The 25146-nt window shown below is 40.9% G+C and overlaps 1 protein-coding gene across 3 annotated transcripts in view; it reads left to right on the forward strand.

Moving 5' to 3' along the window:
• Positions 1–25146, forward strand: part of LSP1 (lymphocyte specific protein 1) — a 130102-nt gene that overhangs the window by 55539 nt on the left and 49417 nt on the right. For 2 of the 3 annotated variants that reach the window (XM_073604692.1, XM_073604693.1), the window contains one exon: positions 23202–23342. In XM_073604692.1, coding sequence (XP_073460793.1) covers positions 23202–23342 — 141 coding nt within the window. Of the gene's footprint in view, positions 1–8656; positions 8960–23201; positions 23343–25146 lie in introns of those variants that run through there. The other variant, XM_073604694.1, reaches the window with a different exon arrangement.

Below are 25146 nucleotides of genomic sequence, written 5' to 3' on the forward strand. Positions count from 1 at the left end.
TTATAATTATGATTATTTTCTAATACTGTACATTTAAGCTTTACTGTAACAGGCGGAATTCCCCTCTGGGGTTCATCTTTCAGGGTGATTTTTTTCTGTGGCTATGTTGCTGGAATTTATTAGTGAAACAAGGAGTGAAGGCACAGAAAAGAATATATACACCGGAGGCAAACAAAGCGTTCTCATGTGAAATAACAATCATCATCTGATTTAATATGGCACAAAATCTGAAGAGCTAGGATTTAGGTTTGTTTTCATCTCATTCTTGCACACACATACCATACCCCCAACTTTCTGAGATGGTAACAAGAATCACCCTTTAGCACAAAGTATGTAAGCAACTGAGGTATCCCTTCCATACTTACATTACATGGACCATACAAAAGTAGTCTTTAAAAGCAATTGGCAAAACCCTGGGCTTTTTATCAGCACCCCCGGGACTGAATGTATGTAATGGCAAGGGGTGCTGGGGTGTGCTCAGGGTCTGTTGATGCTGGCTGCTGGGGATCTATTGTCACTGGAGGGGATCTATTTTTGCAGGGGGGGTCTGTTGTTGCTGGCAGGGGATCTATTGTTGCTGGGGTGGGTCTTAAATTGCTGGGAGGAATCTACTATTAAGGGAATGGTCTATTATTCCTGGCTGCTGAAAGATCTGTTGTTGCTGCTGGGGGTCTATTGTTGCTGAAGAAGGGGTGGTATTTTCTTGTAGGTGGTCCATTGTTGCTGCGGTAAACTATTGCTGCTGGGGTCTATTGATGCTGACTGCGAGGAGATCTGTTGTTGCTGCAGGGGGGCTGATGTTACTGGGGAGGGGGGTATTTTGTTGTTGGTGGTCCATTGTTGCTGGGGGGGGGTTCTATTGTTGCTGGCTGCAGGTAATCTATTTGACTGCTTTTTCTTGTTATCATTAACAAGTTCTATACAAATTAGTTAGTACCACAAATGTTACTGTATTCTTTAAAAAGGAGTGATCTTGGGAGGTGGGTAGGGGGTGGAACCAAGGAATGGCGCTCAGAGGTGGGTAGGGGCAGAGACAAGGGGTGGCTTGGAAAGGGGAAGTTCCTGCGCCTATTCTTTGACAAAAAAAAAAAACCCTGGCTAACATACACGCTTTTTTTCATCACTACTTTTCCTTTACACTTGCTTTTCAAAAAAGAAAAACAATCATAATAAGATCTATGTGGAATGTTTATGTAGTTAATAGTGCATTTATTAAAAAGTTATTTATTGAACACAAGACCAGAAAGAGGAACAACCGTGGAGGAAAGTGGGATTTGGCTCCAAAACAGGGATAGCAGCTTCAAATGGGGGACAGTTGGGAGGTATGAACAGACCATCATAAAAACATTTTGGGGTTACTATTAAAGCCCACAAACTCTGGGCAGCTAAAAAATGGTCCCTTGCAATGTGGCTGCGTTTGCATTGTGAGGGTAAATAGCTTGTTTTGTCTAGGGAGGATGAGAAACAGGGAGGTGGCCTTGGCCTTGGCATCATCACGGTTATGGAACCTGCTTTGGTCTTGATAATGTCAGGACCCCAGACCGCTGGAGCGTGGAGAAGAAGAAGCCGTGACTTCTGGTCTAGGGAGAAAAAGAGGATGAGGATCGGGTAAGTAAAACTTTTTTTCCCCCTAGACCTAAACGAGCAATTAACCCGCAGGCACAGCCTCAATGTTGGGGATCAATTTTTATTTGCCCGGATTTGGGTAACCACTTGACGACCGGCGAGGTACCGGTATTTTGTTGGACTTCAAGTGGTTATACCGGGAAGATGCCTACTGCTGCTGGCATCATCCCGGTATGTTTTTTTTAGAGCCAACAGTCGGCTTTCTTGTAAAAGCAATTGCTTTTACAAGCAGCGGGAGGGGACGTCCCTGAACACACAGAGCTGGCTTGGGAGCGAGCATGCACAAGTGCCCCCCATAACAAGCAGCTTGCTATGGTGGGCAATCGGTAGGTGGAACCAGGAACGCCAGCAGGGGAACTGAGAAGAAGAGGATCGGGCCAAAACATTGCACAGAGCTGGTGTGATATGTTATTATTATTATTTTTTTCATTTGAACGTTTACAATCACTTTAAGGCTAATCATGCACGCACAGATTTAGGAGTGTGTCTATGGGACTGTTTGACCATTAGCAAGGTCCATAAAAACATGGATGAGTGAGTTTGGGGTGGAGGAACTTGACTGGCCTTCACAAAGTCCTGACCTCAACCAGATAGAACACCTTTGGGATGAATTAGAGCGGAGATTGCAAGACAGGCCTTCTCGTCCACATCAGTGCCTGACCTCCAAAAATGCGCTTCTGGTCAAACATTCCCATAGACACACTCCTAAACTTTGTGGACAGCCTTCCCAGAAGAGTTGAAGCTGTTATAGCTGCAAGAGGTGGGCCAACTCAATATTGAACCCTACAGACTAATGCCCCGTACACACGGTCGGATTTTCTGATGGAAAATATCCGATCAGAGCATGTTGTCGGAAATTCCGACCGTGTGTGGGCTCCATCGGACATTTTCCATCGGATTTTCCGACACACAAAGTTGGAGAGCAGGAGATAAAATTTTCCGACAACAAAATCTGTTGTCGGAAATTCCGATCGTGTGTACACAAATCCGACGGACAAAGTGCCACGCATGCTCAGAATAAATAAAGAGATGAAAGCTATTGGCCACTGCCCGTTTATAGTCCCGACGTACGTGTTTTACGTCACCGTGTTCAGAACGATCGGATTTTCCGACAACTTTGTGTGACCGTGTGTATGCAAGACAAGTTTGAGCCAACATCCGTCGGAAAAAATCCTAGGATTTTGTTGTCGGAATGTCCGAACAAAGTCCGACCGTGTATACGGGGCATTAGACTGGGATGCCATTAAAGTTCATGTGCGTGTAAGAGCCCTTTCACACTGCCAGTGCTCGGGCATCGGTGGTAAAGTGCTGCTAGTTTTAGCGGCGCTTTACCGTCGTTTTTGTGGCGTTTCACGGGCTTTTAACCCAGCTAGCGGCTGAATAAAGGGTTAAAATCGCCCGCAAAGCTCTGCTGGCGAGGCAATTTGCAGGCGCCTCAGTGGTGTATGCACCGCTCCTAAAGTGTCTCAAAGAAGCTGCTTGCGGGACTTTTTTTGACGTCCTGCCAGCTCAGCGCCAGGCTTTCACACTGGGATTGCAGATGAGGCTTTTCTCAGGCGCTTTACAGGCGCTATTTTTAATGCTAAAGCGCCTGAAAAACGTCTCCAGTGCGAAAGGGGTCTAAAGGCAGCTGTCCCAATACTTTTGGTAATATAGTGTATTTCTAAAGGTGCTATTGACATAAAATTTTCACTACATGTCAGTAACAACCCATGAAATTCATACAAACAAAGAAACAAAAACAAATAAGTTCAAAAGTTAAGTTATGTGTAATAAAAGGGAATGACGCAGGTAAAAAGTATTGGACACATGAAGAAAGGGAGGTGCAAAAAAGCATGGAAAGCTATGACACAAGCTGAAATCTATCAGTAATTAGAAAGCAATCCTGCTCCTTGTCAGTGCAAATTAATATCAGCTGGTTCAGTCTCAACTGATGGCCTATAAAAAGGTGTCTCATTACCAAGGTGTCACACAAGAAACATCTCATGATGGGTAAAAGCAAAGAGCTCTCTCAACCTTATTGTTGCAAAACATACTACTGGCATTGGTTACAGAAGGATTTCTAAATTTCTGAATGTTCCAGTGAGCACTGTTGGGGCCATAATCCAGAAGTGGAAAGAAAATAATTTCACCATAAACCAGCCATGACCAGGTGCTCCTCGTAAGATTTCTAACAAAGGCGTGAAAAGAATTATCAGAAGAGTTATCCAAGGGCACTTGTGGAGAGCTTCAGAAAGACCTGGAATTAGCAGATACAATTGTTCCAAAGAAAACAATAAGTAATGCTCTCAACCGCCATGGCCTGTACGCACGCTCACCACACAAGACTCCATTGCTGAAGAAAAAGCATGTTGAAGCTCTTTTAAAGTTTCCTGCACAACATTTAGACAACCCTGTGAAATACTGAGAGAATATAGTCTGGTCAGATGAGACCAAACAGCATTGCACATCACCCCGAAAACACCCCCATACCAACAGTGAAGTTTGAAGGTGGGAACATCATGGTGTGGGGCGGTTTTTCAGCATACGGTACTGGCAAACTTCATGTCACTGAAGGAAGGATGAATAGAAAAATGTATCAAGACATTCTTGATAAAAATCTACTACCATCTACCAGGATGATGAAGATGAAATGAGGGTGGACATTTCAGCAAGACAATGATCCCAAACACAAAGCCAAGGAAACTCCCAATTGGTTTCAAAGAAAGAATATAAAGCTGGTAGAACGACCCAGCCAATCACCTCTCTTGAATCCAATAGAAAATCTATGGAAAGAACTAAAGATCAGAGTTCATAGAAGAGGCTCACGGAATCTTCAAGATTTGAAGACTGTGGAAGAATGGGCCAAAATCATTCCTGAGCAATAAATGCGACTAGTTTCTCCATACAGGAGGCGTCTTGAAGATGTCATTACCAACAAAGGATTTTATACCAAGTATTAAATAGATTTCAGTTGGCGTGTTCAATACTTTTTCCTTGTGTCATTACATTTTATTACACATAACTTAATTTCTGAACTTATTTGTTTTGATTTCTTTGTATGCATGGATTGTTACCAACATGTGGTGAAAATTTCATGTCAATAGCACCTTTTACCTTGAAAACTGGTGACCTGTTCAATACTTATTTTACCTGCTGTGTATATATATATATATATATATATATATATATATATATATATATATATATATAAAATCAATGACTAACAGAGCTTCACCTATAACTAAATTTTAGCTTTGGGTGAATTTCCCTTTTAAAAATGAGCTTTTTAGTGCCATAAACCTGTGTCCCAACCTCTGTTATAAAGTCAGACGATCTGTTATTAGAAGGTGATAAGACTTCTGGTCAACAGAAACATTCCAAATGGAATTTTGGTGGCCAAATGCTTTTCCATGGAAAAGAAAACAAAGCTTTCAGCACATCTGAGCTCCATCCACATGGAGGATGTGTAGCAGGGAGGGGATTAGACAGGTCCAGGTGCTCTGATGTAGGACAGGATAGACAGATGTCTTATCACCAGTCCTCACAATGAGACATCTGTTCGGATAAAGCCAAGCTTATGTTGCTCATACACTGTACAAATTTCAACCAATTCTGATCATGCAAAAAAATGAAACACATCAAGGCAACCTACCACCAACCTACCACTAACAACCTACCATCACCAGTATCGAAACTATGAAACAATCCTAATTTCTGGAAGTGAGTTGTTTTAATCTGTTCAATAATCTTTGTGATTAAGGCTCCATTCACACCTAGGCATTAATCACAGACAGTAAATACAGAAGAAAGACAGCGCTAGTGCCCTAAAAATATGGAAGCAGCCCGCACAGCAATAGACAATAATGCGTAATAAATGACAAAATAAGTGCAGCACTAAGAAGGTGAGAAAAACCTTTTTAGGGTTAATAAGATGTAGGTAAGTATATAGTAAGTGCAACTGAATGTTCACTGTGCTATGTGTAAACATAATTTGACATAAATATATTATCATACATCAAGAGACGATAATAAATGACCATAAATGGTTAAATGAGAAAAGTGATAAATATCCAAGGTGAAGGAAAAAATTGTTGAAAAGGTTAAAAGTGTAAAGAGAGCCAATAGGTATATCACATATGTGCATAAATGTGGACACAAAGATGACAGTTATATTGGTGCTAAGAAAAATGTCCAATAAGATACTAAAGTGCAAAGGAGAAAATGTGCAATGGATTCATTGCTGAAATGCCAAAGACAAAAACAATGTTCCTGTGAATAGTCCAAGGAAGGGGAATTGAGTCCCAATCCCAGCATGATCACATGCGTGAAAACGATCCACCGCCAATGATGTCTCCTTAGATGAAACGCGTCGTGTCGAGCTCTGTTGGTGCCATTGAGTTCTGCTGGGTGATATTTGAAACAAGCGCTTTTTTATTTTTGAACATGTGAGTGTTCTTGAACTTTTAAAATAAATTTTACATCATGCCGATTTACACTATGTGAAGTTTCTCTGTCTCTTCTGGACACATCGCTTCTTATCTTGAAATACAGCTTGCCTCTTTGGTGTATCATTGTTGAAACAATCGAGTCATCCCAAAACCGATCTGCAATAAAGATCAAGGGATCACCTTCCATTGTGGTCAGGAAAGAATGGCGTGGAAGCTCCCTTTTTTTGGTGTGGTTACACCCCCTGGTTGACTCATTGGGCATATTGTATTGTATTCAAATTTGAATATATTCTATTTAAAATTCGAATTTAAAAAGATGGTTATATTCTTTCTATTTTATTCAGTTTTTTTATTGTATTCTATTCCATTATTTTCGTTTGTTTTCTATTCTATTTTATTCTGTTCTTTTATTTTCTATTCTATTTTGTTCTGTTTTGCTCTATTCTATTCTGTTCTATTCTATTCCTTTATTTTCTATTCTATGTTATTGTCTTAGGTAATTTGAATTAGATTAAAAAACAATTTGAATAAAAAAAGATTCAAATTCGAAAACTATTAGAATTTAAAACTATTTGAAAATTGTTTAAATTCATTACTATTGTAATTCACACGTCCGGAAACATTTTACTGATGTTGTTACACATGTGTTTTCTAGAAGAAAAGTTCCTGCGTAAGGATCATTAAAATACATGCGTATAGATGCGTTTAAATGCGCAAAGACGCGTGTGTGTACATAATAAACATGTGCGGTTCCTTTCATCCCCAATTGAAATTCAGACACATTTTTCGTTATACGAATTTCCGAATTGCAATAGTAACAAAGTTAAACGAATTTGAAATAATGACACAAAATTTCAGACAGAATTTGAATTCAAATAGTTTTGTTTTGTTATTTCCAAATTGAAATTTGGACAAATTTTTCGTTATTCGGAAATTTGGATGTTTTTATGCATTTAAAGACTTCTACACGCATGTATTTTACTGATTCTTGCGCAGGAACTTTTCTCCTAGAAAACACACGTGTAATAACATTAGTAAAATGTTTGCGGCGTGTGAATGATATAAGTGCCTAATTGGGTGACACAGCTCAAAATAATTCCCATCAAATGCAGGCAATGTTTTGGTATTTTGATAGCCAGCTGTCAGAATAAATTCGCCGCAGCGGGAGAGTCGTCAATCCGTGCTGTTTGTGGAAGAATCTATTTGATTATCTTTCTATCAGGGCCAGTTCACACCATAGAGATGCAGTCCAGATCATTCCAGGTGCTTTTCTGCATGCACGTTTTTGATGCTTTCCAGTGCGTTTTTGATGCGTTTTTGGTGCGTTTTTGATGCAGTCCAGTGCTTTTTTTCTCCCTCTTTTTTCTTAACCTTAAATAAGGACAAATGTGTTGCAGTGCGTTTTTGGTGCATTTAGGTGCATTCCAGTGCGTTTTTGATGCGTTTTACAGCGTTCCAGTACAGTCCAGTGCAGAAAAAATGCAGCATGTTCTACTTTTTTTTCTGGAACTGGAACGCACTGGAACTGCAAGCACTGGTGTGAACTATGCCATTGAAAACCATATAACCTACTTTCCATGCGTTTTTTATGCAGAAAAAAAACGCACTGGACTGCATGTGGTGTGAACTGGCCCCCAGTCGGCAGACTGAACCAAAGACATCTATATGTATATGGCCAACTTTACTATTACTATTTTTTTTCTAAACAGTGCTGCAAGTCTGACTTCTTTCAGCCAGTGACAGGGTCACTTTAAATTGATTTCAATCCCAAAAAAATTATTGAACTTTGGCAATCACCCAAATGTGTTATGGTAGGTTGCCTTCGCTGGTTCACACTCACTGCGACTTTCAAATTGTGCGACTTTACTTGAAATCACACAATTTGAAAACCACATGTCAGTGGGACTTGGCTGACATCTGTGCGACTTCATGCACTAGACATGGCAATGCAAGTCACCGGTGTGGAGTGACTCTGGGCTCACTGTCACTCCAGCTTGAGAAAGCTGGCTGAAAGTGGTTTCAATTGACTAATTTGCCACAATATATAATACATTTTTTTTTTTTTTTAAATAAAATGATTATTTACAAACAAAAATAAAATACATCCTCTTCTGTAGATAAAAAGACTGAACAGTAATATCTTTATGGGATGAAAATCTGGAAGCAGATGGAACAATAGGCTGAATAATGCAGCAGGATAATAAATCTTCGTGACATAAAACTCTAATGGAAATGACACACGCTGTCTGGAAAGCACACAATACAGTGTGATAGGAGGACACGGTGTGCAAAACAAAGCAACACTAATTTAGAAAAAGAGGATACATTAAAAAAAAAATCAATAGAGGAGTGAGAAAATCCTTCTCAGCTGTGATTAGAGCATCAGGGAAAATATGTTTGCTGTGATAAAGGGGACTCCCCCAGAGAATGTGTAAAGGGGAAGGAGGGAGGGGGGAGTCAGACAGTGACATATTGTCACCCCCTCCCCTTCCCCAAACACAGGGCCAGGGAGGGTCCGGCTTCCTCTTACCTCATATCATCTCCCCCTGACTTCCCAACACAGGAGGAGGGGGAGAGGGAGCTGGAAACAAAAGGGGGGGAAGGCATCTGCTCAAACTTCCTGAAAAAAAAAAAAAAGGAGAGAGAGGAGAGAAGCACTACAGGAGAGGAGATCCACTAATGATCCCAGAGAACTGACAAAGACAGGACACATTGGGAACAACTGATCGATTGATCAGAGCTGATAAAGGGAAGGTGTGGTGTGGGAGGACTGGGGAGGCAGTTCTGCATACAAAGACTAGGGGGAGGACGAAGAGGCATAGGTGAAGACAAAGCTTCGCTAAGAGGATGTCTACTGCAATTGTGAGAAAAGACAGCAAGAAGAGCCTACAGAACCTACTAAGGTGAGAAAGATGGGAATCAAAGACCATCTAACAGTCATCAATTCCCATATCTGATAGACGATTAGGAGTTTTGGGGACAACGCCAGGGTATACCTGCGATTATTTCACCACCAGATTCCTGGTCATCATGATCTTATCAAAGAAGCCATGGTCGTATCATTTATGATGATGATCATCATCATGATCTTATCAAAGAAGCCATGGTCGTATCATTTATGATGATGATCATCATCATGATCTTATCAAAGAAGCCATGGTCGTATCATTTATGATGATGATCATCATCATGATCTTATCAAGTCATGATCTTATCAATCATGATGATGACCATCATGAACATATCAATCATGATCTTTAACTTTATCAAATCTCTCTCTAACTTCAGAATGTATCTACTAACATTTTCATGATTATTGGTTAACATTTATTGAAGAACAGCATGCCTGGCATGTATGGGTGATCCTCTCGGATTGTATGAGGATGAGTGACATATCAGCCAATGGTCCCCAAAGTTATTTTAGAACGATGGCAACTCTGAAGTCAAAGGCGATGACGGAGCCCACCTAAAACAAAGTAAAGTTGAAGCGATCGGCATAGCGATACGGTGGACTTGTATTTCGTGAATGACTCGCGATTGATGGGAATGAATGGGCTGGGAGGGCTGTAGTGATGGTGGGAAACAGCATGCATGTTGATGAGGAGGAAGGAAGAATCCATGTGGGGGAATGTGGAGAGGATGTGATGGAATGTCAGGCACAAGAGGTGCCAGTATGTAGGAGGACGTAAAGCCAGGTACCAATGTATCTCCTTTACTGGGGCAGGAAAAATTATTTTAGATTTGAGTAAAAAATAAGGAAAGCTGGAGACACACTGCCATAGTATTTCTAGGGACAGTTTGCTTGCTGGTGTAAGGCTGGCCATATACTAACAGATTCTCGAACAAACGTTTGTATAAAAATTCTCAATACATCCGTTGACTTGACGAATGACGTTGAAAGTGCTTCGAAATTTAGTTTGCTTTTAATATTTGATTTTGGGATCAATTTTATTTCCCAAAATGTTGGAAATTTGTGCGTATGAGAAGAAATTTCCACCCTTCCCCAAATATTCTCATTCCTTGGGTCGAAGACCAACATTGATTTGATCTCACTAAAGGTTACAAAATGAATGAACGTTCTTAAAGTGAACATTTTGAATGAATGCTACTAGTGCATAGCTAGCTAAAGTCAGTCTTTGGTGTTGTAGCCTGATGTAGTTGCTTTTGCTGCCACAAATGTAAAAACTGAAAATTAGGTCAGACCAAAAAGTAAAACCAATGGATGTTTCATGAGCTCTGCGTCTCTCTTAACCCTCCAGTAATCTGCACCATAACACAAAAGCTGGCAATGCACTGTAAGATTGTTTTCGTTCAGCCCTGCAGCTGAACTGGAGAAATCGATTGATTCCCCCTTTCTAGCTGTTGTATTGCATGGTGACGAAGGTGTTGACTGTCAGAATACCCGTACAGTGGCTGCATCTGATTGGATGCAGCCGCTGTTTGGCCGACGATTCTCTGCCCGGCTCCTTTGATTTTTTCAGATTGAAGGGTGTTGAGTGGGAGGGGGTCAAAAAGAGCCACCCAGGGCTCCAATTTCATTTTAAGAGTAGGGTCAGCTTTAATCCAACTGTAAGAATTAAGACTTAATACCGTAGTATATACATGATGGTGGTAATGGTACTTGTCACAACTTTCTGTGTACGTATACCAGAATACGTACATGATCATGGCAAATGGTAATGGTACTTGTTACAATTTGCTGTGTACGTATACCAGGGTACATACAGTACACGATGGTGGTAATGGTACTTGTCATAATTTGCTGTGTACGTATACCAGGGTACATACATGATGGTGGTAATGGTAATGGTACTTGTCACAATTTGCAGTGTATGTATACCAGGGTACACACATATAATGGTGGTAAGAAGGGTAATTGTCACAGTTTGCTTTGTACGTATACCAGGGTACGTACATGATGGTGGTAATGGTACTTGTTACAATTTGCTGTGTACGTTTATCGTGGGTACATACATGATGGTGGTAATGGTACTTGTCATAATTTGCTTTGTATGTTTACCATGGTACATACATGATGGTGGTAATGGTACTTGTCACAAATTGTTGTGTATGTATACCAGGGTACACACATGATGGTGGTAATGGTACTTGTTACAATTTGCTGTGTACGTTTATCGTGGGTACATACATGATGGTGGTAATGGTACTTGTCATAATTTGCTTTGTATGTTTACCATGGTACATACATGATGGTGGTAATGGTACTTGTCACAATTTGTTGTGTACATATACCAGGGTACATACATGATGGTGGTAATGGTACTTGTCACAATTTGCTGTGCTGCATTATTAATAATGTGTGATGATCAAATCTGGAATAAGTCAGTGGAGGAAAGCAGGGATGTCTGGTGCAGTGCCTGTGATTCAGCAGCCAGTAAACTGAATTTCTGGAGTGAAGTAAAGTGACACTGTGAGGTCTGTTTATATATCTTTAATCTTTTTGTAAACCCCCTAAAGATACAGCCGGTGATAAATGCTTTGGCTGCAATCCAGTGATCCTCAGACACTCGGGGTATGTACGTATACTGTGTGTCATTGCATGTTTGTACTGCTATGTCATAGCCATATGTATACGTTTGGCATGCTTTGTGGTTTCTTGTGGTATTATTTATAAGACTTTCATTTATGGCATAATATAAATAATTAGAGCAAAGTAAACCTAAAACCTCATTTAAAGTAGAACTGAACCCAATTATTTGACTGTTTTCCAAAACCGTTACATTCAAGACTGTTACTGTACAGCCAAGATGGCAACTTCCTTGGCTGTAAAGGATTGGAGGGTTTTGATCCACTTTAAGTGGGGAGGGGGCTTGTTATCACACAGCCACAAATTGAAAAATGTGACAAGTCATCTAATCTAGGAGAGACTAAAGCTTGATACACACAATGAGATTATCGGACAAATGATCCGTTTTTCTTTTTTGCGTGCTAGTTTTCATGTAAAAAATGAAGAGGTTACTGAAGTACGAAAATTCTCTTACGATAGATAAAAAATTTGGAAGTGATGTAATGTATTGTATTGCATTTGTATTGTATTTCGGATGGAAACTGTACTGATTAAATGAAAATCGTACAATCTGGTATCATACAAGAAAAAATTTTAGTGTTTGTCCCTTTGGATAATTTTGGACAAAAGCTGTGCACTAATGATCAGATTATCGTACGATCGATTCAAAAGCGGTATTTTTGTCCGATATTCTGATTGTGTGTGCCGGCCTTAATGCTAAAATGGAAAATTATCAGCCAACTATTGACTGCATCCAATCAGATGCAGCTACTGTTCAGCAGCACCAACAGCCACGGATGCCACAGCTGTCTGAACACCTCCATCCATGCTTGGTGTTGCCCAACCTTACTATTCAATTCCTTTTCTTTATAAAAAATCAAAGTTGAACTTTTTCATATAACAGGCTTCACCAGAAGAATGTCTGCAAAATCAGAGGTCCTGGTGCTACACATTTTGACCAAGTATAGACAGATTTCTTACCAATTCCAGAGGCCAAACAAATACACAGGCTTGATCAGAGTTCTCAGATTCCCATTCAGGTGCCAGGTGCATCAACATGACAGCTTGGTTTACCTAAAGCCTGTCATACACAGCTTAAATTTTGGCCAATTCCTGCTGAATCATCCAATATTCAAGCCATGGTTGAAACTACCAAGCCCAACAATCTTGACCTGAGAAATCTAAGGGGCTAAATGGAAAATTTGCCAGAACATTGACTGCATTTAATCAGCAACAGTCGCTGTTCAGGTATGCAGACAGTGTCAGCTGTCAGACAGTGACAGCTGACAGTGCAGCTGGCAAAATAAATTCCTCCATACACATTGCTTAGCATGAAAATTCACCCATCCATCCATGTCTCCATGTTTTGTTTTGTTGATTGAAAAACACCCCCTAGCACTTCTATCTGTGGCCATCTTGAGTAAAGGCAGAGAATAACTGTAGCATTTACTTCCTGGAATCCATCTACCCTTATGTTAGGCATGCAGGCAGGAGGGTGTGCTTAGCTGGGAAGACTGCTCCTCTAGGAGAAAGAAAAACAAAATGCCCATGAAGACTCCGGAGGTGTATGACATCATTTTGGCCTAGGCCAGGGACCAAGAAGCAACTAAAGAATTGTAAAAAAAACAAAAAACAAAGTCTAATACGGGTGAATATATTATATCGTCCTATCTATTTACTAATGCTAGCAGCATAAGGATTAAAAGTAGCTAATATTGATTGAGAGAGTTTAGTTCCACTTTAATCCGTATAGACATATGGAAGTCATCTGAGGATTTTTTAACCAATCAATGACTGGGCTTCTGGTGTTGCTCCTATGTGATTGTTTTCTCTCCATACATAAGCACATTGTAGTGTGATCCAACTGTTGTGATCATAAGAACTGTCCCCTGATATCAACCTCCTGGGGCCACTACAGCTCTCTCTGGCTCCTCCCCCTGACCCTACATCACTGCAGAAAACAGTGATGACATGAGGTCTAAGGGAGGATCCAGGGAGAGATGCAGGGGAACTTGCGAGGTCAACGCTGCCTGAAGTCCAGTTCTAGCAATTAAAGAAGCGTTTGGCGGCATGGCGACTGGGAAAGGTGAGTATCTTATGTCAAAGGTAAGAGGGGCTTTAACAAATAATATATGGCATGGAGCTGAGTGAAACTAATCAGAGCTCATCACAGCATCAGGCAGTTTTCTCCCACCCTCCCTCCCTTGTTTGTTTTGGTTTGGGGGAGCCTCCTACTTTTTCAAGTGGGTTTTCGGGTTTTATGTTGTTAGCTTACCATTCAATTTCTTGGTCCTTTTATTTTCTTGTCAGTCATAGTAGCAGGCAGGAGGTCTAATGGGTCTTTGAAGTCGGTGCTGGTTAAATAATTATGGAAAACTGTGGGTTGGGCCCATCTGAGGTATGGGTATCACTTCCTAACAATACGATGGTAACATCAGGGTATTAATTCGGTTGTATCTTGTAGTACGTAAGTGGTTAATTGTCCCTGAGCCGGTGTAGTTACGGCTGGGGGCCTTTGATTGGGTGGCAGATACAACCGGTTAATCGTGAGTAGCTAGGCCTTCAAAGACCTTAGACCGGGCATAAGCTGAGGTTGGTTTATTTGTTATGCATTGACTGTATTATATGCATTAAACTTGTTTTTTTGTGAATGTTGTATTTAATGGTTTGTAATAAAAGGCTGCTATGGCCATTCGACTCCAAATAAAATGTGTCGTCTGGTCATTTTGGAAGTGGGGATTGGTCAAGTGTTTAATGTTTTATGGATCTGCCTTCTGCAGGTCCCTCAGTCAAGCTTTTTCATAAAAGTAGAAACAACCAGGCGCACAACATGTGGACAGTTGCACCGCTGTAGCAGGAAGAGTCTGCATATAGTTCTTGTAATAGGTGGCTAAGTTCCAAAATCCAGGAGAAAAGTCATAAATGAAAGATTAAAAGTAATTTCAGGTGGTAGCCAGCCATCCCCAGAGTGTGTCCAAGACTCTGTAAAAAAAGGACAGAAAAGGAGGGGAGAGGGATCAAAGGCTGCCACAGTCCAGTGTGTCTCCCGGGGTCCAGATGGCTGTGGAGGAGAGACCTGGGACGCAGGAAGTGACACAGCAGGAAGTGATGTCATCCAGATGGTGGAGAGGACAGGAGGATGGCTGTCTGCGCGCTTGGAGAAGGAGCTGTGAGCTCCGCGCGTGTAGCCAGTAGACATGTGCGATCAGTTTCGTACGAATCGGAAATCCATATGAATTTCTGGAAATTTGTACATTCTTACGAATCCGAAATACGAACTTTTATGCATACGAATTCTGTACGAAATACGAAATTTCGTATACGAACTTCGGATCCAAATTCCTGCTTACAACAGAATCAGACAGAATGTTTGTTAACTACGAATATTCGTTATGATGAAGTTAAAAACCCCAGGAAGTCAGCACAGCCCAGGGATGGTGGGAGCCCCTCATAATGATAATGATAAATTCATCATAACGAAAATTCGTAATTGTTACGAAAAGTTAACAAACCTACAAGTTAAAAACCCAGGAAGTCAGCACAGCACAGGCATGGTGGGAGCACCTCATAATGATAAATACACCATAATGAACATTCGTAATTGTTACGAAAAGTTTACGAACCTAACGAAAATTTGTATTTCGTACGAATCCGAATTGAATTTCGGACACGAATTACGAAATACAAATCAATTTTAATACGAAACGGAAGGGAACGAAACAAAACAAATTTATTGATGGCGCACATGTCTAGCAGCCATCCTCCTGTCCTCTCCACCATCTGGATGACATCACTTCCTCCTGTGTGGTCCATGCGGAGCAGTCCGGACTTCCTGTCACTTTCTGCGTCCCAGCTCTCTCCTCCACAGCCATCTGGACCCAGGGATACACACTGGACTGTGGCAGCCTTTGAGGATGATGATTTCCTAACATAATGTGTGTGTTCTGCATACATTGTAAGTGCAATCATGTATCTTGTGCAATAAACTGTGTTACTAATACTACTCTTAGGTGTGCCTCCCTCTCCCCTTCTTTTCTAACAAAGAGCTTTTTGCAAAAGCATCTCTTTAAAGCCCATTACACCTTTTAAATACTGCCTTATTCACTTTCCTGTTAACTCCACAATGGCACAATTTTGGCAAAATCTTTGGCTGTGTCCATGCAGCCGCTGCGCCTCCATATACTTGAATGGGCTACCTGCATGCAGCAGCTGGTGGCTCAAGCCACATAAACACATGGCCCATTCACAGACTATATGACTGTGTGAATGAGGCCTTAAGAGCAAAAATATGTTAAGCCATGCAAGTACATCTGTAATTGTTATTACTGGATTCTTTATATGGAGCAGCTTTAGGTTTAGGTTTGGTACCCTTTTATAAACGCACATTTACATGTATTGTATTACAGCCAATATACTTGCAGCAAAATACTGTGAATCGAAGTCCTAGAGGGGTTATTTGGTTACGTGTCAGTTTTTCTGTTTTTCATTCGCGCCCCTTATCAACAGAGGATGAATCAGCCTGCTGAATCTGCAGAGTATTACACCCTCATCTGCTCTGCGAACAGCTCAGAGCATCATTCATTTCTTCACAGCTTTGGATTATTCCGCTTTATCTCTCAACAAGCCACTGTTAAGTATTACATCCTTTACAAACATCGTGCCAAGTTTTGACAGCATGCATGAAAGGTCAGCTGCTGGCACGTGTCCACCAGTCCTCCGGACGATGATGTTTAATTGAGCAGCTAGACCTGAATCTTATAAAAACAGTAAAATGCTAGCTAAAGAGTATTCACATCCAAGAACAGAAAGTTAAATATTGCAGCATACCAGTGCTTCGATGTGGGGGCTGCATTATTATTATTACTTTAAATCCGGCTTTATTTCCTTATTTTTACCTGGCAATCCTACCAATAACACACTTCCTGTTCTAGGGTGACAACACTCTCTTACTGTACTATATTTAAGTAGGCTCACCCTAGGACACCCAGGGCTGGGCACAATCCCGCCTCTCCACCCCTCCTCCTGTCCTCTGCAGGAATAGGGCTTTTTTCCCCCTCTTTTGTTTACCTCTTTTTTTAACCGCTTCCCCACCAGCCGCCGCAGTTTTACTGCGGCAGGTTGGCTCCCCTGCGTCGTAGCTATAAGTCGGCTCGTGGGGTTGGAATAGCAGGCGTGCACGCGCGCCCGCTGCACAGCGTGGGTGCCGATGCTCGTGGCCGACGGTCGCGATGACCACCGGCCACGAGCAGTCGTGAGCAGGAGACACAGAACAGAGACGAGTGTGCGTAAACACGCACTTCCCTGTTCTGTTCTGACAGGAGTGACAGATCGTGTGTTCCTATTAGCTAGGAACCACGATCCGTCACTTCCTCTAGTCAGTCCCCTCCCACTTCAGTTAGAATCACCTCCCAGGGAACGTAGTTAACCCCCTTGATCGCTCCCTAGTGTTAACCCCTTCCCTGCCAGTGACATTTTTACAATAATCAATGCATTTTTATAGCATTGATCGCTGTATTAATGCCAATGGTCCCAAAAATGTGTCAAAATTGTCCAATGTGTCCGCCATAATGTCGCAGTCATGATAAAAATCACAGATCGCTGCCATTACTAGTAAAAAAAATATAATAATAATAAAAATGCTATAAATCTATCCCCTATTTTGTAGACGCTATAACTTTTGAGCAAACCAATCAATATACGCTTATTGCGATTTTTTTTACCAAAAATATGTAGAAGAATACATATCGGCCTAAACTGAGAAAAAATTAGCTTTTTTTAAAAAAATTGGGGATATTTATTATAGCAAAAAATACAAAATATTGTGTTTCTTTTTCAAAATTGGCACTCTTTTTTTGTTTATAGCGCAAAAAAATAAAAACCGCAGAGGCAATCAAATACCATCAAAAGAAAGCTCTATTTATGGGAAAAAAAGGACGTCAATTTTGTATGGGTGCAACGTCGCACGACCGCGTAATTGTCAGTTAAAGTGACGCAGTGCTGAATCGCAAAAAGTGCTCTGGTCAGGAAGGGGGTAAATTCTTCCGGGGCTGAAGTGGTTAATATCCCAGGAGGCATAGCTTTTCATCGAGGAAAGGAGGAGGAATGGGCCTGTTAGCATATCATCGGGAGGAGTGCTGGCCAAACCTGGACAGCTGGTAGCCAAGCAATGATGTCACAAGAAAACATGGCGGCGCAGTACTGAGCACTGCCAGAAGAGAAGAAGCTCTCAGCTGGACAGCGCTGGATCCACTGTGTGCATCCAACACATAGATACACCAATCTGAACGGAGAAAACTGGATACTGCAGTATATGGCAGCACACCTAGTCCAGGTGCTCTGGCTCAGCATGTCCTTCCCATATCCGAAATCGAAACATACATAAACACTAAAGTGCCGGCATTCTTGGAAGTTCAGTCTTGTATCTTTATTTCATATGACCGTGTTAAAAAGAACACGCAGGCACGTTTCGGCACAAGCCTTGTTCACAGCACAGCACTTGTTCACAGGACTGGGTGGACTAAAGGGTAAGGTTCAGTGATGGTGCGTCCATTAAGGGCGCGCGGGCGCCACCCCCCTCTCCAGCCACCCCCTCTGTGTAGTATGGATAGATTCATGCATTGCAGGAATCTATTCATGGGCGCTGTAGCCACCCCTTATTTAGGGGTCCGGCCCCATTTCGGACGTCGGGCGCCTGAATTACAATGACGGCGGGGGGGGTGTTTTTAAAGCACCTGATTATAGCCATAGGCGCTAATAGGCTTCAAAAAGGGTGAACTGTGAACGGAATCCATTGCGCTTGCAGTTCACCCAAGCGTGTTAGCAAAGCAAATGAATATGTGCTTTGCTAACACAGAACCGCCTCTCAGCCAATCAGGAGGCACAGATGTAATACCGGTCTCCTGATTGACTGAAGGCAGAGGCGATCCCATTGGCCGCCTAGCATGACAGGAAGGAGACGGACAGGCAGAAATCCTTGCACATGCTCTGGCACTAAGATTTCAGAAAACCTCCCCTGCTTCTGATCACCATAATTGAAGGAGGGGGGTGGTCTGTAGTACACACAGAGAATTGGGAACTGTGCTAATTAGCAGTGCCGAAGACTCACAGGACATCACTAGATTTCTGGCAGGATCAACACTTTTTTTTTTTTGCTTTTGCAAACAGATAGAACAAAAGACTTTCAGTGGTATATTTAACAGACCGAAAGGAAGCACATGCAAGTTTACATGACATTCAATTAGCATTTCAATTAAAAATGAGTCTGTAAAATATTCCTTATCTGTACAACATCTTCAACAACTGCATAGCATGATGGCCTACCTAAACAATCCATTTACTTTGCATTCAGTCTTTACATACTGTAGATCTAAAGGTCGTTGTCCATTCAAATTGTAATGTATATGGCCCAAGTTATAAATGGCCTATTCCTACAAGATATGTCACATCTGGTATAGATTGAACTCTCCAGGGCTATCCTAGTGGGAGGGAACTGAACAGAGGGAAGAAAGTAATTGACCATACCTAACCCTCCTCTGTCTGTCTGCCAAGTCACATAGGGGTAGACTTACTAAAACTGGAGCATTCAGAATCTGGTGCAGCTGTGCATGGTAGCCAAGCAGCTTCTACTTTTTGCTTATGTAATTAATCTTTGGAAATAAAATCTAGAAGCTGATTGGTTTCTATGCAGAGTTGCACCAGATTTTGCACTGTCCAATTTTAGTGAATAACCCCCATAGTGGTGTGTTTGGGCAGATATATCTATTGTTCTCAAGGAGATCCCATATCTGTCTAATTTCTATACTTTTAATTTATTATTTCTATGAAATGAATGTTTTATATTGTTCATTTATTATTTCCAGTTACCGTATGTTTAACCACTTGCCGACCTGCTCATGAAGATATACTGAAGCAGGTCGGCTCTCCTGCGCGAATCGCCGCACCTGTACTGCCGGTGACCCGCGATCGCCTATTACAGAGGCAGAATGGGGAACTGTCTTTGCAAACAAGGCGATTCCCTGTTTTGACAGGTGACATGTCAGAGATCTACTATTCCCAGTGATCATTGATCTCCATCATGTCCCTGGTAGCCCATCCCCCCTACAGTTAGAACACGCTGAGGGAACACAGTTAACTCCTTGATCGCCCCCTATTGTTATCCCCTTCTCTGCCAGTGTCATTTTTACATTGATCAGTGCATTTTTATAGCACTGATCAATGTAATAATAATGTCACTAGTCCCTAAAAAGTATAATTTGGGGTCAGATTTGTCCGTCGCAATGTCGCAGTCCCGCTAAAAATCGCAGATCACCGCCATTACTAGTAAAAACAATAAAAAACAATAAGAGTCCCTAAATCTATCCCATAGTTTGTAGACGCGATAACTTTTGCGCAAACCAATCAATATACGCCTATTGCGATTCTTTTTACCAAAGATATGTAGAATATATATCAGCCTAAACTGATGAATACATTTTTTTGGGGATATGTATATAGCAAAAAAGTAAAAAAATAAAAAAAATAAAAATTCTAAATTGTTGCTCTTTGTTTATAGCGCAAACAATTAAAACCGCAGAGGTGATTGAATACCACCAAAAGAAAGCTCTATTTGTGGGCAAAAAAGGACGTCAATTTTGTTTGGGTACAACGTCACATGACCGCGCTAGGGCTGAAACAACTAATCGATTAATCGACAACTAATCAATTATGAAATTAATTGATTACTATTTTCATAATCGATGAATCGGCCAGTAACATAATGGGGTTAAAAAAAAACTAAAATGAGCCCTTTATAGTACAAAAAGAGCAAATAATCGCTACTGCAAATATTACTTTCACAGTTCTACACTAAAAAAAAATTAACCCCTTACAGTAGTGATTATCTGCTTTTTTTGTACTAAAGGGCTCATTTTAGTTTTTTTCACCCCATTATGTTACTAAACGTCTTAGACCTGGTTCATATCTATGTGTTTTTTGCACTACAGTTCATTCACATGGTTTCCTATGGGACACGTTCATGCAAAACTGTGCTTTTTTGGTTCAATATACTTCAATAGAGAAGCTGCAGAAAAGCATGTAATGCGTTTTTGCAGCAATTTGTGTTTTTTAATCTGCCCAACAACAAACTGGCCAAAAAAATTCAAAAACACAAATCGCAGCAAAATCACGTGCACAAAAAACAAAACGCACAGCAAAAAGCATTGCAGAAACAGATGAAAAGCAAACTGCATAGGTGTGTACTGAGCCTTATGCTGGCCACACGGATCAATTTTCAGACGAGAATATTCAGACGAAAAATCTTTGTACATTCACTTAATGAAAGAACGAACGTTCTTAAAATTACATTTTTTTGAAGGAAGACATTGTTTTTGTTTTTAATAAAAAAATTTGATCAATGAGTCTGATGATATTTATCAGATTCACCTTTTAATAGTATATACAGTATATCTCCTCTAATAGTATATACAGTATATCTCCTCTGTTATTCTCAGAGTGGATTCGATATTTTGCTCCCTAACCATATAGTTGGTTATTTATATTTACCACTGCATATAGATATTTAAGAAGAAATTACCTTTTTTTAAAACTGTACACATTAACTAAATTATACACCACACTTTTTTTAAAGGTTATTAACCGAATAATCGATTAATCAAAACAATAATCGGCCAACTAATCGATTATGAAAATAATCGTTAGTTGCAGCCCTAGACTGCACAATTGTCAGTTACAGCGACACAGTGCCGAATTGCAAAAAATGGCCTGGTTATTAAGGGGGCAAATCCTTCCGGGGCTGAAGTGGATATAGCACCGATATATAACACATCGCAGTACAAACTACTTACAAAGCAAGTGAAAAATACAAGATTATGCTGAAAGGTCACGGTTATAGTCTTAGTTGTAAACTTCCTTTACAAAGTTGTTGGGTAAATAGTAGAACATGACCGTGAGTAGGATTTGAATACGCAGTAAGCTGTGTAGGTATAAACTCAAAGGGCATATTGTTCCTATTAGAAGCTAATGGTTACATGTGCGTACTGTATCATTACGGAATACTGTTCACCCACTGGATGTGATGGTCAGAGGTCAGCAGGATGCAGATGCGTGAGAACATGCATGTGTACAATGCCAGAAGACACAGATTCCTGGGAGTGGACAGGGTGTGCCAGGGACAGCTAATGTCACTGCTGCTCAGCTGCCAGTCTTAATTCACTGGCAACACACCCTTCTGGGGTATTAAAAAGGCCAGAAACGAAAGTCGGGGGGGGGGAGTTCACTTTGGATTTCCTTCTACAGGATACAACACAGCAATATAAATGAGTAATACAAAAGTGACCCTTTGTATGAGAATAAGTATGAGTATGAGAGTTTTTAGCTACTGTTTTTTATTTTAGGTATTAATATAGCACCAACAACCTATGCAGCTCTTTACATACTGCACATTCACATCAGTTCCTGTCCTCAAGGAGCTTACAATCTAAACTCATGCTCTTAGTTAATTGGAGAGCTCTAGCTTTGTAGACTTACCTGTTGGACGGTTTTTATTGAACCAGCCAATGTCACCCGACATTCGGCCCCTTTGTACTAGGCTTAAAGCGGTTGTAAAAAGCCATTTTTTAAAACCTGCATGGTAAAGTTATAATGTGCTAGTATGCATCGCATACTAGCACATTACGTGAAATTTACCTTAAAACGAAGCCCTCTAGCAACAGGGCTTCCATCTTCACCAGGTCTTCCTTCCAGGTTCGCTTCCTCCGTCATGCGCACTATTTACAGCGCAGGACTCTGGAGGAACAATATGGGCATACCGTTCGGTCAGGGTGTATACCCTGTTGAAGTCACTGGCCCATTCAGAGGTAAGTATCTCCTAAACGGTGCATGTTTAGGAGATATTTACTGTATGTATACGTAAGCCTTAGAGCTGCACAATTAATCGTCAAGAATCGTTATCACGATCTTGACTTAAGTGTTTCACAAATCTTTCTATGCAAAGAATTCTCTCTGCTCTTCTGAAGCCACAGACATCAAAAGAAAGGAAGAGAAAAACTGGGCAGTCTGCCAAGAATCAAAACATTCTTTATCAGTTGAACTTAAGTATAAACATTGTAACAATTTGTCAATGGAATAGACTTTGTGTGTAAGTGAAAAAAGTTTAAACACTAAACCTTTTTCTGACATTTGTTGGTTTCAAGTTAAAATCATTCTTTTTTTGCTAGAACATTACTTAGAACCCCCAAACATTATACTTAGAACCCCCAAACAATATATATTTTTTAGTAGACACCCTAGAGAATAAAATGGTGGTTGTTGCAATATTTTATGTCACACTGTATTTGCGCAGCGGTCTTTTTAAATGCAATTTTTTTGGAAAAAATTACTTCAAAAATTACTTTAATGAATCGCGAGAGAATCGTGATCTTTTTATTCTAAGCAAAAAAATTTGTAATTCTCATTTTGGCCAGAATCGTGCAGCTCTAGTAAGCCTTATTAAAGGGTAACCTGTAGGTAAATATCAACCATGGGAGTTTACTCTCACTTTAAGACTCTGCACACCTTATGTTTTGATACAACTGTGATCTAGCTGAATTAAACTGAAATTTTAGCTCTCTTGTGTATGACAGATTGACCACTCAGTGGAGTGTGGAAGATGAAGAGGAAACAGCACGGGAGCGTCGTAGAAGAGAGAGACAGCAGCAGCTGGGAAGTGAAGGACAGTCTCCAGACAACCTAGATGATGAGAACTCCACGCAGACAGATAACCAGTAAGAGTGGGCACAAAATTCACTCTCTGTTCCCTATAGTCCCCTGAACTCATGTATAATCCCCCCGGTAATACTTTCTGCATTGGGCACACATATTAAAGAACTTACCAAATTTATACGAACGGTGCTCCTCGCTGTGATGTCAGATGCAGACTAAGGCTTATGCAAGAGGAAGGATGCATCATTCAGAAATGGGGAGGAGGCGTATGTATGTCTTCATAGGCTAACACAGGTGGTCACAGTTTGAAGGTGGCAAAAATTAAAGTGTGAACTTAGTAAAATTAGGTCCTGCTAGATCACTTCGGGCTGGGCCCCTTTTGTAGGTATAGCTATGTAAAACATTAAAAATAGGTGCCTATACCCCGGGGACCCGAAGACCGGCGAAGAACTGGCCCATGTGAACCTGGTGCTGGATCCCTGGACAGGTAAGTGCCTGTTTATTAACCTCCCTGGCGGTATGATTATTTCGGATTTTAGGTGCTGAAAGCGGTACAATTATTTTGCATGGAAATTTGGCGTTTTATATTGTAGGTCTGTAATTCTTAACAATAACACACTTAAATCTGTCCAAACAAGAGTCTAGTAGATATCCCGGGTATGATAAAGTTTGAAACACAAAAACATAAATTATAATATAATAAATAAAAATAAATAATTAAAAATAAATAAATAAATAATAATAAAATAAATTTCCCCACGATTCACTATCGCTCAATTCTGCAAGTGTTCTAATTTACTATCGCTGTTTTCTAGCTGGTCTAAAGCCACTTTTGACATAAAGGGACACTTTTTGGTTGCTATGGACAATCTCCAGTTTCCAGGCAGAAAGAACAGTATATATCATATAAAACTGCATGCAGGGCATAGGACAAAGCACTGGGGACAAAAGGGATGTGAAATAATTTCATACAGTACTGTAATCTGTAAGATTACAGTACTGTATGTGTTATGTTTTTACAATTTTTTTGAATTTGCCGCCAGGCTCCGCCCCCGTGCGTCGCGCCGCTCGCAGGGAACGGAGCCTGGCACAGAGAGGCTTCGGAGGAGAAAGAGCCCACGGACACTGCGGGGGACATCGCAGGATCCTGGGGACAAGGTAAGTAAAGCCACACCAGGATCCTGCGATGTAATCCCGAGTGTGGCTCAGGGTTACCGCTAATGGTCCTGAATTTTAACCCCGAGCCACACTCGGGAATACCGCCAGGGAGGCTACAAGCCAGCAGCTTTGGAACCTGGCGAAGGCTACTCTTTAATCAGAAGATATAGTTAGTCAATCCAAAATTATGCTTGAGGTTGGTATTAATGGATCCAAACTATTACATGATACATAGGTTTTTGGACCTACTGTGTGACGCTCGCCCTATTTAAAACATATGTCAAGGCAAGGCAAAATAAAAACACATAGGAAGCACATTCCTGCCATATATCCACATTTACCCGTGTTTTATCACTTTAACAGCCCTGCAAATACAGAAAAATACGTGTTGATCTGCCAGAAATGCACTCAGCTCTTAATTTCCTATTGTATTGGCAGCTCAGTGGGCTCGCAAACTTTGTGGGGTAGAAGAAATCGTGTGGGTAAATAACTATCTGTCAAGCTAGAAAACTTTGTTGTTATTGTCTGCCCGGAGATATGACATCCCCAGGGGTACCTGCATGGTCTTTTTTACTGGCTAAGCATGATCGCTAAACTGAGCCCATTCTATGCATTATGATAAAAAAACCTTCTGTGTGCAACAGCCCCCCTAATACTTACCTGAGCCCCCTCCGATCCAGTGATTTTGCCTGAGAGCCTCATTGGCTG

This window comes from Aquarana catesbeiana, linkage group LG11 (assembly GCF_042186555.1).
Source record: "Aquarana catesbeiana isolate 2022-GZ linkage group LG11, ASM4218655v1, whole genome shotgun sequence".
In the NCBI taxonomy this organism is placed as follows: Eukaryota; Metazoa; Chordata; class Amphibia; order Anura; family Ranidae; genus Aquarana; species Aquarana catesbeiana.